The sequence below is a fragment of the Vavraia culicis genome (genome assembly GCF_000192795.1).
Source record: "Vavraia culicis subsp. floridensis unplaced genomic scaffold supercont1.27, whole genome shotgun sequence".
Taxonomy (NCBI): Eukaryota; Fungi; Microsporidia; family Pleistophoridae; genus Vavraia; species Vavraia culicis.
The window spans coordinates 17,757-30,110 of record NW_007360630.1 but is presented as its reverse complement, the minus strand read 5'-3'; the positions used below and the strand labels follow the sequence as shown (position 1 = coordinate 30,110).

Here is a 12,354-nt window from a genome sequence, read left to right as displayed (position 1 = left end):
CACGACCATCGTTCCAATGTGGACAGTTCCTGCAATCAAAGACCAATAACGCCGTATTAGATGCTCGGCGCATCAGATGAGTTGTTGTATGAGGTGATGCTAAACACATCTTCAAATAATCCCGTTTTTGAGGCGAAATAGTCACTTCAACCTTAGATTAAAACTGTTGCTCATATCTTTACCAGATAAAGTCTCTTTCTTAAGCAACGTTTTACCAGCAATACTGTTAAATAGCTGTCCTGTAATTTGCTCCTGAGCTGAACCAAATCGATTCGTATGTTCGCGGTAAAACGCAATGAACGAGACGATCTGCCCTCTCTCTAATTCCATTTCTATGTTTTATGAAAAAGTCTGCCTTTCGCAGCTGTCGATGTCAATAATTCGTGGTATTGTACAGTACTGTGTGGTTCGTTTATCTGCCACAAGGGAACAAAAACCTTTGAACTGCGTTACTACGCCTGTTTTGAATGCAGAACATGACTATGTTGAAGGATGCAACGCGCTACAGCACAGCATCTGAACAATGCTGCGAACGGTGAACAAAAAACGGGGATGAAATAAGGAACAATGCTCAGTTCTGTATGCTCTACGTTTATTTACAATTAACAAATCTTTTGTTCAAGACCCTTGTCCTTGCTCATCTTGTCGATCTTTTTCTCAAGTTTCTCCAACCTATACGCCCTAAATCTGTGTTCTGCAATAACTAAATGATATTTTACCCTTTCTAGCCGTCTCAGCTCCTCTGCCGACGCCCGATTCTCCTTTTTGAGGCACCCTAGGATCATTCTCTTGAGGAAGAAGTCTCTGCAGTTCGGCAGCACCCGTATCTCCTGAAACACAATTTGTCTCTTCAGCTCTTTTTTTGACATCGACTCGAAGGGTCGCATTTTAGCCACTAGTTCGTACATCACAACGCCCATGCTCCACACATCCACACCATAGTTGTACTCCTTTTTCTGGATGATCTCAGGTGCCATGTAGTACGGAGTGCCGACGATCATGCCGTCACGATTCGCTGATTCCCTGTCGTTCAATTGCTTCGATAGGCTGAAATCGCACAGCTTTACTTGCAGAAAGCTGCAATTCCTTCCTCTCATTCTGTTCAGCAAAATGTTACCTGGCTTGATATCCCTGTGTATTATCCTGTTGCGGTGCAGATAGGCAAGCGCATCGACAAGCTGTGAGAATATAGACCAGATAACATTCCTGTCCACGTTCAGATTCTTTTCTCTCATAAAACAGTTCAACCTGTCAAGATCACCGTAATTAGCGTACTCCATCATGATGTACACACCATTCCTGCTGTCCATCGAATCATAAAAACGCACAACACGTTTGTAAAACAGGTTTTTGATGATTTTTATTTCGTTTTCCGCATATTTCTGATTTTTTGATGACACCGACTTGCACACGACAAGTTTTGGTCTCTTCCCGTTACTTTCCAGAAGGTAAACCGTGCCATGTGTTCCGTTGCCCAATTTCTCCAAAAACTTGTAATTCTCTAGTTTCATCGTGTGCTTGTCCCTGTTTATGCGCAAACTGCACTTTTGGAGTATAAATGCAATTTTTAGTGCCTTAACAAGTTTTATTTGTTCTAGATGAAACAAATTAATTGAGGTGATGCACGGGTTGCTAAATATGGCTGGTATTTTACGGGCAATTTTACTGTTGCACAGTCTTGGTCAAGAAAATGCTTCATCGGACAGCTCTTCATCCGAACAGAACTTCGTTCGATAAACGGTAAATTTTTCGTTTGTGAAATCGAAGGGATGGACACATTTTAATATCCAAGCACATCACATGTATCGAGTTTCAGGCCTGCCAACTCTACATCTCCAGTTTTATTAAAAAATAGCTTTGATTTCGAAGTTACCGTATTTAAGGAATTGAAGAATTACTTGGTGCTGGAATCGAAATGGAACGCAAATTGCAAGTAAAACGATCCAAAAACCGTTTCGTGCATTAAATTGAAACAAAGGATCAGATAGCGAGAACTTTTAATCAGAGAATCGTACTAATAAGCCTGTTTTACCGGACAGCTTCGTACATCGCTATAAACACGATCAATACAGGAGCGAAAATAACCGAGATAAAAGGATGAAATGACCAGGTATGTGTAACTCTAGCAATGGCGGTGAGAGAGATCTCCTTTGCACAGCAAGGTGCATATTTTTATAGTTAGCCACAAATTACACACGTAAAACTATCCTACTCTCGAAAGATAACCGATCATTCTCAACACCAAAACTTTTCTGTCCAAGGCCGTTCGCTAACGATTTACAGCCCCATTCCTTAAACTCATCTTTTTAGAAAGTCTGTTTTTTTACCACCTCACGCACGAACAAATTAAATACACCTTTTGCTGGCGTACTCCATCGGTGTGAGGATCTTCTTTGCTCGTTTCTACGCGTTCTTCTGAAAGTGTTCTGGCCCGGGACATTCTCAACAAAAATGCTTTGCTGGCTCTTGGCCCAGGGGTCATGCATTCTTGTGCCATTCATTTACGCTATCACACCAGATAGTATGTCTGAACCATCCAGCATAACTTAAATTGATGATGGAGTGATCTGTTTGCTTTTGAAACACTGTCTCAGATTGCTCTTCTTTAAATGTGGCACTGGAGAGGACCGTATGAAAACTGGCGCCGGTTTAATGAGCACGGACAAGGGAAATCCAAGCACCGACACCGACATATCTAAGATATTTAAGGTGATGTCCATAATAACGGTTTTCATGCTTCTCGAACTGTGGGGTCACTGGCACAGCAACAGTTTGTCATTGTTGGCCGATTCTGTGCACCTGCTCGTGGACATTCTGGGCTTTATGGTGAGTCTTATCGCGCTGAGCTGGACAAAAAAGAAAACAAACTGTAGGATGACGTTCGGATACCATCGATATGAAGTGATTGGTGCCTTGGTTTCGATCCTGTTCATATGGGCAGCTACAGCATATTTAATCCAGGAATCGGTCAAGAGATTTTTATATCCCCAGAAGATCAACGAGAAAAGTTTTATGCTCGTGGCCACGGTTGGTTTTGTCGTTAATCTTTTCTGTCTGCATTCACTTCGCCACGGACACAACGAAAAGCACGTGTCAACCAATTTAAACATGAAGGCCACCTACGTGCACATCATTGGTGACCTAATACAGTCCTGTGGCGTGCTCCTGGCCAGCGCACTTACGTTTTTCTTTCCGAAGATAGTGTTCTTCGATATTGCGTGTACTTTTGTGTTTGCATTTATCGTTCTTGTCTCAACGTTGCTTGTTGTTGGCGAGGCCCTCAGCATCCTTGTTGAATCGGCACCCAGGAAAATTCCGGTAAAGAACGTTCACAACGATTTGCTAGAATTGGACAAGGTGCTGGAGATACTTGACCTGAAGGTATGGTCTGTAGGTGTGAACAAACACGCATGCATGGCAGTTCTGCTCTGCGACAACATTCTCACTTTCGAGTATGAGATGATTTTGATGAAGATCAAGGACATATTGAACGAAAAGTATAGATTTAGTTATTTAGCGGTGCAGATTGAGACTAAGAACATGAGGGCCAAGTACGATGTGATTGTATAGGACGAAAGCTGGGTTTGCGCGAGGAAGAAACTGAGGACTTGCATGCATATGCTGTCTTGTCGCGCACCACTGTGCTCCATGGCGGTATTTATAAATGATAATATGAATTAAAATGTTTTTAAAATACGTGCTCAAGCATTCACCCGTTCGTCACGCTTTTCTTTATTTTTTCACCACGGGAGAAAGATCACAGGCACCATCCTTTCTTGATTGTTTTTTCGCCACTACGCACGTCATCATCGTTTCTATTCCGTTGTTTACTATCGTTTGCTTCCTTTATTTGTTTAAAGTACGTGTGTTCACCTCCTCATACCAACAGCGTTTTTGCTGCGTAAACTATTAAATTTACACGCCGAGCATGTTATATCACGTCGTTCTGAGGGCAAGTGCAATTCCTGCTGTGTACTGGGTGTATAACACGTTCTTGTATCGTTTCTTGCGAATAGAAGTCAAAACTTCGATCAAATTAACAACCAATTACGCTCCCTCATCACATCTTCGCACATCGCAGCAGCCAAACCACGCCACAATAACTCATCAACATTTCAGTGCGAACAGCAACAAATCACCCGTGTTAAAACCGCTACTTCCTCATGTTAACACTAAATAAAAACTACCTTAGATACCAACCCTGTTACCAACGCGGTTTGTCATACGTTAATTACGAATTGTCCGTAATTAAGGCCCATTCATCGGTAATAGTGGCGTTTATTGTTCTGGAATGCAAAACATTTTTTGCGATTACCACCAACCAAAGGAATCGCAAGTTTTTGGTGCCGTGTGTTAGAGAAAAGAATTTTTGCCAAAAATATACCTGGCAACATCTTAAATTGACCTACTACAATTTTTAATCCCACAAATCTACAACGTAATAATCTTAGATTTGATGCCTCATCAAGTGCTGCAGCTCATGCAGAATACCATCAAGAGATCAGAACGTTTCCGTTCGCACAAATTAAGGAAGTAATTCATTGTAAATTGCTGGTTGGGGTGCTGCTGCGCACGGCACAAGAATTAATCATCAAGCAGACAGGTGGATGGGAGTTTCATCGGCAACGACAAGCATACTCCTCTTTTACGCGGAAAAACAGTTCAGTCGCGGCATAAGACCCGTCTATCACGCCTATGGAACATTAATTGCACCACACCATTCTTTAAATTGCTATTTAATCAACCGGTCCATATCTGCCATACATTACTTTACCTGGTGTTTCGCTACGTGTTCATCTATTCGCATTGTGCAACACTGCCGAACCAATCACCCAAGCAAACGATGGTTAAACGCGCTTGTCCGTGATGTTCAAAGCAGTGCAACCGTAGATTTTTGGTATGTGAAAAAGTGGATGCTACTTTCATTTGCCCAATTTCTCCTGCCTTGGACAAATTTATACATCAAAGGAGTTTTTAATTAAAATATGAAGTAAAATATAAACAGCAGTAAAATACTCGTCACACGGATAAATGACGGTCCTGCCCGTTCACGCTGCTATAACTTTGCACATTTCTTAAATTAATAAAAATTTTAAAACTCGTCCCTCTCGATGACGCAGGATGTGAACGAATTCATGGAAAGCCTGAAGATTTCAGAGAGTTTGAAGGATCAACTGAGAAAAAAAGAGTATGCTGTGGAAAACCTGAGGAGAATATCGAGGTACGCTGTTATCGACAAAAACATTTACTACAATATGTGCCTGTCTATAACAGACCTAGAGGATTGCTACGTATCGGAGATTGTGGATTTGATCGAGGAAAAGATCGTTATCAACGAGAACATGCTGAACAAGTGCATTGAACTGGCCCAAAGAAGAAAATGCGGAGAGAAAAAGGGTGCCTTGGCGGATTATGTGAGAAGCGTATCGTTTGACGACCACAAGTTGAAGGAGGCCGCTGAACAATTCGATAATTTGAAAGAATTGATGAGCCATGTGAGCAAAGACGATGAAATGGTGTTCTACGACCCGAAGAGAGTTATTGCTGTTCTGAAGGGTCTCAACGTGAAGAGTAAAAAGATCGAAAGGAAGGGGATCTTAAACGAGGGGAAGCTGAGGTACTTGCACAAGGCCGGGGAGAACCCGCAGATATCGGAAGAGATACTGCAAGAGCATCTGAAGAGAACGAATGGAGAGATTATCACCAGATTTCCGCCAGAACCTAATGGCTACCTGCACATTGGCCATGCAAAGGCGATGTACTTGGACTTTAACTTCGGAAACAGATGCATCCTGCGATATGACGATACAAATCCAGCAAATGAAATGGCTGAGTACTACGAGAGCATTCTGGATGATGTACGGTGGTTGGGGTATGTGCCGTGGAAAATAACCAGTGCAAGCGACTATTTTGATGAACTCATCAATTTTGCGAAACAGATGATTAAGAATGGAAGTGCCTACGTATGTCACTTGTCGACGGAGGAGATCAAAGCACAGGTTCAGAGCCCCTACAGGGACAGAAGCCCAGAAGTGAACACCGCGCTCTTTGAGGAGATGATTTGTGGCAAATGGAAGGAGGGCACCGCCATTTTACGCCTTAAAATGGACATGGAGAGTAAAAATATGCTGATGCACGATCTCATAGCATACAGAATAATAGAAAAGGACCATCTCAAGGCTGATAAGAAGTACCACGTGTACCCGTCGTATGATTACACGCACTGCATCAACGACTCACTTGAGGACATCACACACAGTTTCTGCTCGCGTGAGTTCTTCAGCAGAAGAGCGTCGTACTACTGGCTGCTTGATAATCTGCGGGTGTATAAGCCTGTACAATGGGAGTTTTCAAGGCTGAACATTTCAAATACGGTGCTGTCCAAGCGCAAGCTGAATGCTCTCATCCACAAGAAAATTGTTATTGGTTGGGACGACCCGCGCCTATTTACGCTACGCGGACTGAGACGGCGCGGTGTGCCGCCACAGGCGATTAATGCGTTTGTTGAAAAGATAGGGATCACGTTCAACGATAGCATCGTGGATGTGCGGCTCTTTGAGAACATTGTGCGCGATTTTCTGAAGGACCGGCAGATCGTAAACGTGATCTACGATCCAACGGAAATGGAAATTGAAGGTCAAGGAGTCATTTTGATTGACGGCGATGATTTTAGACAGGAAAACACGGAGGGCTTTTTGAGGCTCACGTACGGCCAGCCGGTCGGTCTCGTCAATAAATGTGCCGTTGAACTGATCAATATCGATAATGGACTGCTGAAAGTGAGACAGACGGATAAAACGTTCAAGAGCCGCATACATTGGCTTCAAAAGGATCTACAGAATGTCAAGATTAAGGTGCGTGAGCTGTCCCATCTCTTCAAATCGTTCAATCCTGAAGAAAAAGACTTTTTGGAGGATGTCGATCCTGATAGCATGCTGATCGTTGACGGTCTGTGTGAGTCGAGAATCATGGATGTCAAGGTTGGCGATGTAGTGCAATTCTTTAGGAAAGGGTGGTATTGTCGAGACGAGGACGAGAATGGGTTCATGATGTTCAACAAGACAGTGGGAATGAAGAAATAAAACGGATGTATCATCGATATTTCGATCATTGGCTGGTACATGTCAAGTAATAATCGTGTTGTATTTATGGTTTAAACTGTTTTACCGTTTTTAGCCACATATTACACATATCGTGCATTCTGCACGGCTTTTTGTACAAATTATTCTCCTGCATAGAATTGTTAACAATCTATGATGGTGCTGTGATGCAATTCTAGTCTATTAGCAATGCTGGTAACCAATTTATCACCATCGCATATTTTTTTTCAAATATTCATCTGTTGCCTGATCATTAAAGCCTGTGAATCCATAGATTGATCTTTCCAGCATTTACGCCTTCAAAATACCTAATTTGATTTCTTTAACAAGGTCAATAACATTCAGAGGAACTGAAAAGATTGTTCTCCTGTTATACATCAGCTCCTTTTCGGTACCTTTGGCCTGTAAAATGTTCTATATTATCTCACAACTGAGCTACAGACCCAAATATTTTTATGAGGATGTGGTGAGCAGCTCTATATTTTACATGTCTATCTTTGCACGTATGTAAAATGTGTACGTATGTTTTAACCTACTTATCACCGTTAAGGTGTGTTCTACGCACAATAACACATAGTTCATTTCGCTTTGTATTCTTTTGCAATGAAAGGACGAAAATATTTGCTATGTATCGCTAGTGTTTTGGAAATGACCTATTTGTGCAGTTCTGAGCTCAAAAATGGTAAAATGCTGATAAAAGCTATCATCAACGTGACTTGATCATGTGTAAGCAAAAATTACCGCATATAACTCAATTTACAGAAATTAAACTCTAAACACGGTGCTATATCTTTTTTAATGACATTTAATTGCTCACATAGCATGTCTCTAAACACTAAATATGCGCATCATGGCTGTTATCTATCTTCCTCCTCTTGACATCTTCGCGCAATTCATTACCTACCTTGATTTCGCATCCTGTCTCGTTCCTTTCATCGTGATCCGTTAATTTGTCCGAGAAGTACACATCGCTGAATGGGCTATCAGCATCATACACATACTTCTGTTTGCCATTCATATCCGTGGGCAACTTTCCCCAGCCATCCTCATCATATCCGTACTTGCTGTTCTTTGGAATTTCGCAGTTCACACCGGGAATCTTGTAAGCGGTATCTGGCGGCGGACCAATACGTTGCATGTTGTGCAGCCAAGGGGGCGGCGAATGCTTCTTCATGCCATACGCCTTTCTCAACTCCGTGCTTATATTTTCTAAGAGGTTGTCGCTTCTAGGTATTTTCATACCTTCGTGCAAATCGTAAAGTATGCCGGCTCGCAGTAGCCGTGAGCTGACGTATGCAGACTTAAGCATATTCTTCATCGTTTCATGCGGTAGCAAAAACTCATCCGTCATCTTCGGGTATTTTTTTTCGCTTTCCCTTTGTTTTTCAGTCATTTTTTCTGTGTGCTCGTAGAATGCCGCTCTCATTCTGAGCGCTCCGTCGTTCACAAACGGTGGTTCGTACTTCTCATGTGTATAAAAAGTTGTTTTCTTTGCTTTCCAGTGCGGCGGAACAGGCACTGCATTCCGTATGTTCTTATATTTGTTGAGAAGAATGGGGTTGCGCGCACTCACGTCCTCTATGTGCACGGTTGCAGGATTGTCCACGATAAGCTTCAGCTCCTCCAACTTTGACTGTAGAAGAAGATGTTTTCTGCGTTTTCTGTTCAGTTTCACATTTTTCTGTCGTTTAGACGGACTGCGACTTGGTGAAACGGGGGAAAGTTCCAAGTTTTGCCTGCAATCCGCCCTGTACAACTCAACCGTCTTAACACCACCGCATTTATCCAAAAGCATGTTGCTCACATCCCCTTTGACCACAATATTTAGATCTTCTACGTGCGAATCGCCTATTGCATCTCCATTTTGCCATTCTTGTGTCTTTACAGCCGTGTAGTTCGCATCACTCCTTCCTGGTTGACACACACCACCGCTCTTTCCAACTGTCTCACAGCCCAACTTAGCATTTTCCACGTCCTTTTGTGCGTGATCATTTAAATAAAACGAATCTTTCTTGATCTTCTTCGCCATATACCACCAACACGTTGTCTGCCAAGAAATAATCGGGGTTAGCAGATTTTGCTCCGTATTTCTTGCCGATTCGTAGTTTTCCTTTAACATGATGTATGGCAGCGCATAAGATTCTTCGTTACCTTCCACATCTAATATTGCGCTTTGAATCGCTTTTCCATCATAAACAGCCGTTCGCATCGTATCGTGTAGAAAAGCAAATGGTACCGCAAGGTAATTCTCTAAAACAAAAACTACCGTATTCTCAATCAATTACGCACCTAAAGTGTGCGCTGATAACTGTCAGCAATCTACAGTTCATTGTGATGGATGATCATCACGCATCATTGTTCTGGTAAAGAGGCGCTGTAATCACAATGAGATGAATATGGCTCATTTAACGTGCTGCCTTAAACGACCATAGCGCACGTTAGGTGTATCGGACATTGCTATTCGCAGAGAATAACAATTTGTGTATGGCGAGCCGCAGAAAATCTGAAGAATGAATCTCAGCACGGAACACAAAATGAAAAACATGCATGTCCAGCCAGACCGGCTTGACATGCAGACCGATCAAAGTGTTCTGTGGTAAACAAATAGACCGAACAAAACACGAAACATGGTTTTGACTAATTTCATTTATTCGCTTCATGAACAGCACCCTGCACTTAACCGAGCATTTGTCGTATCCTACGATCTCTCATCCCTGTAATCACGGTTCCATCGCCTGTGATAGACCATTTGCTCGTAGTATCCGGTAAATATGCTCGTCTTGGACCGTCTAAGATCACAGTCATCCACAAAATGGTCATTTTTCAGGCAGTTGCAGCAGCTCATTCTGACACTGTTCTTGCTCAATCTATCAAACTTGTACCTGCGCCACGTCAACGGACAATCCGGAATAGTGTGCTTGTTCGGACACCTCGTGCATATTATGTACCGCTTCCTCCTGTCCACGTTCTCCTTGCACTCCCTGTACCTGTGCCCGCACAGCCCACACTTCGTGCACACGATCTGCGGACAGTTGAAGCGAGGATGATCGGTGTACCCGCACAGTATGCAGATCTGTTGCGTTCTCTTCGGACACTTGCTTTCCACGTGCCCGGTCTCGCCACAGCCATAACAGACCCTCGTGTCTGCGAAGTATCTCAGCTGCGCGTTCTCGCTTTCCGTGTTATCGCTTACCTCCGAATCGGAGGACTCGAATGAGTGGTAAAAAAGGCTCAAAAATTCGTACTTGTTGTTCTCATCGCTTATAAACTCCTTAAAATTTTTGAACAGCTGCTCCTTGTTGTGCACATCAAAGCACCGCTTTATGAAAAGCACGATTTTCTCAGCGTTCACGTTTATTGAGCCGTTCTTGCTGAAGTCGAACAAGCTGCGTATCGTGCTATCGTCCTCTGTCTCGTCTTCGGCCGTTTTTCTGCGTTTATCGGTGGCAATCGTCAACTTTCTCGGATTCATTGAATGGGTATGATTAAATGAAAAGACGCGGTTTAATTAAAGACGGCCTGTAACAACGGCGTTTCAAACAAAATGATGCAACCAGGACCGGAGGTGAATCAATCAAAGGGAAGGATGGACCGCATAACTCGTACAATAAGCATCGGTGCGCTGAATTGATCGTAAAACAGGGGGTGTGATGGAATACATGCCATGAGCAATACATGATTAAAAATCGTTTTAGAACGGGAAATGATAAAATATAGGAGCAGCGGTCTGCAGCGCTATCTGATAGGTTCAGCATTCATTCGCCTGCTAGTTCTTCGGGTTGGATACGACCGCACGAGCAACCTTTCTAGAGCGATAGGGGTGAAACACAAATATTGTAATTTTCTAGGGTTGCTCTCCTCCAGTGGCACAAGAAAGCATAACATTCACCGTTCCGGAAATACCATCAATGATCAGCGATGAATTTGTTCACGTTGCTGTTCGTTTCAGGATCAGCACCATCAAAATATCACGAGATGTTCTTTTCCCAACGAAATTACGTTTTTTTACCGCTGCGATGCTCCTAAGTGACGCGTACTGCCTGCAAAGGCCGATTTAAAATATTTTGAAATTTCGTACCCATGGAAGTGCACACCGATCCAATCAACAGCGTGTCGATCAACAGCACAGAGGACCTGGCACTGACGGGTAGCATGGACAAGAAACTGCGTGTTTTTGCATTGGAGAGCAACAATTTGCGGTTCTTGTACGAATTGGGTGGTCACCAGTCAGAGGTGACGAAGGCAATTTTCATTGGTGGCACAGACATGATAGCATCCGCAGATTTCACAGGCAATTTGCTCCTGTGGGTCATGGATAGCAAGAAACACGTGCTTAAACAGCGCATCAAGGTATTTGAGGGCGCCATTACGTCGTTGGCGGGGCAGTTCAACAAGGACGCTACTGTGTTCTGTGGTTGTGCAGACGGCAAGATAAGGGCGTACAAGGTGACCGACACCGAGTACGGTGCGACCGAGATGAGTTCGAACGAGTACGGCGTTACGTGTCTCTCGTGTAACGACGAGTACCTGGTGAGCGGAGGAATTGACTTTAGGGTGAATTTGTACGGCAATAATCAACTGCTTGAGACGTGTGCAGACCACGAGAACAGGGTGAATGATGTTGCTGTGTGTCCATCCAACAAATTTGGGGTGTTCTGCTTCGCAAGCTGTTCTGACGACAAGAGCGTGATTATCTACACGAAGGAGAAGGACGGCTACAAGAAGCAGCGAATAGATATTGGTGAGGAGTGCTATGAGCTGTGTTTCAGCAAGACGGGGTTCTGTCTTACCGTTGGATATGGGAAGAATAATTTTAAAGCATTTGTGCCTGATGAGAATGGCAATTTCAAGGAGACTGAGGTTGAGGATATCGTTAATTAAAGGGTGTGATTTAGGTAATTGACGGGTAGAGGGTCGGCACCTGTGCACGGTATGCGATGCGCAACGGCAACCACGTAGAAGAAACATATGCCATCCCAGTGATAATTCATGCGCTTCTTAAAAAGCTGAGTGATGAGCGTACACGTGTCCGTGATTACCACCCTCGGCGGATTATCGTACGTGTTCACGTATGCAATGAAATCTTTGTGCGTGACCAATCGAAATAAATGCGATGCGAAGTGCGGCTGGAGCAGTAGGTAAATTTACTATTTTAGAATTGTGATTTAAAAACGGCATGGGAAGCTAGAATTCCCACCTAAGGTGTTGAAAATGATCGGCCGTGCATTGAAACGTTCTTCTCAGCAGCGATTAT

The 12,354-nt window shown here is 43.3% G+C and overlaps 6 protein-coding genes across 6 annotated transcripts; 3 read left to right on the top strand and 3 right to left on the bottom strand.

Annotated features, from left to right (window-relative positions):
- Positions 1 to 602: 602 nt before the first annotated feature.
- On the bottom strand, positions 603 to 1,511 carry VCUG_01636 (NEK protein kinase; the record flags this gene model as incomplete). Its single annotated transcript, XM_008076462.1, has 1 exon — positions 603 to 1,511. The coding sequence occupies one exon, from the start codon at positions 1,509 to 1,511 to the stop codon at positions 603 to 605; it is 909 nt and encodes a 302-aa protein (XP_008074653.1).
- A 1,120-nt stretch (positions 1,512 to 2,631) lies between these two features.
- On the top strand, positions 2,632 to 3,655 carry VCUG_01635 (cation diffusion facilitator family transporter; the record flags this gene model as incomplete). Its single annotated transcript, XM_008076461.1, has 1 exon — positions 2,632 to 3,655. One exon carries the CDS (start codon positions 2,632 to 2,634, stop codon positions 3,568 to 3,570), a length of 939 nt encoding a protein of 312 aa, XP_008074652.1. The 3' UTR covers positions 3,571 to 3,655.
- Positions 3,656 to 5,111: 1,456 nt separating this feature from the next.
- Positions 5,112 to 7,101, top strand: VCUG_01634 (glutamine-tRNA ligase; the record flags this gene model as incomplete). The annotated part of the gene is made up of 1 exon (XM_008076460.1): positions 5,112 to 7,101. One exon carries the CDS (start codon positions 5,112 to 5,114, stop codon positions 7,080 to 7,082), a length of 1,971 nt encoding a protein of 656 aa, XP_008074651.1. The 3' UTR covers positions 7,083 to 7,101.
- A 778-nt stretch (positions 7,102 to 7,879) lies between these two features.
- VCUG_01633 (uncharacterized protein) lies at positions 7,880 to 9,309 on the bottom strand (the record flags this gene model as incomplete). The annotated part of the gene is made up of 1 exon (XM_008076459.1): positions 7,880 to 9,309. One exon carries the CDS (start codon positions 9,307 to 9,309, stop codon positions 7,936 to 7,938), a length of 1,374 nt encoding a protein of 457 aa, XP_008074650.1. The 3' UTR covers positions 7,880 to 7,935.
- Positions 9,310 to 9,710: 401 nt separating this feature from the next.
- On the bottom strand, positions 9,711 to 10,908 carry VCUG_01632 (uncharacterized protein). Its single transcript, XM_008076458.1, has one exon. The coding sequence runs from the start codon at positions 10,570 to 10,572 to the stop codon at positions 9,799 to 9,801; it is 774 nt and encodes a 257-aa protein (XP_008074649.1). The 5' UTR covers positions 10,573 to 10,908; the 3' UTR covers positions 9,711 to 9,798.
- Positions 10,909 to 11,180: 272 nt separating this feature from the next.
- VCUG_01631 (uncharacterized protein) lies at positions 11,181 to 12,238 on the top strand (the record flags this gene model as incomplete). The annotated part of the gene is made up of 1 exon (XM_008076457.1): positions 11,181 to 12,238. The coding sequence occupies one exon, from the start codon at positions 11,181 to 11,183 to the stop codon at positions 11,979 to 11,981; it is 801 nt and encodes a 266-aa protein (XP_008074648.1). The 3' UTR covers positions 11,982 to 12,238.
- Between the last annotated feature and the right edge of the window lie 116 nt (positions 12,239 to 12,354).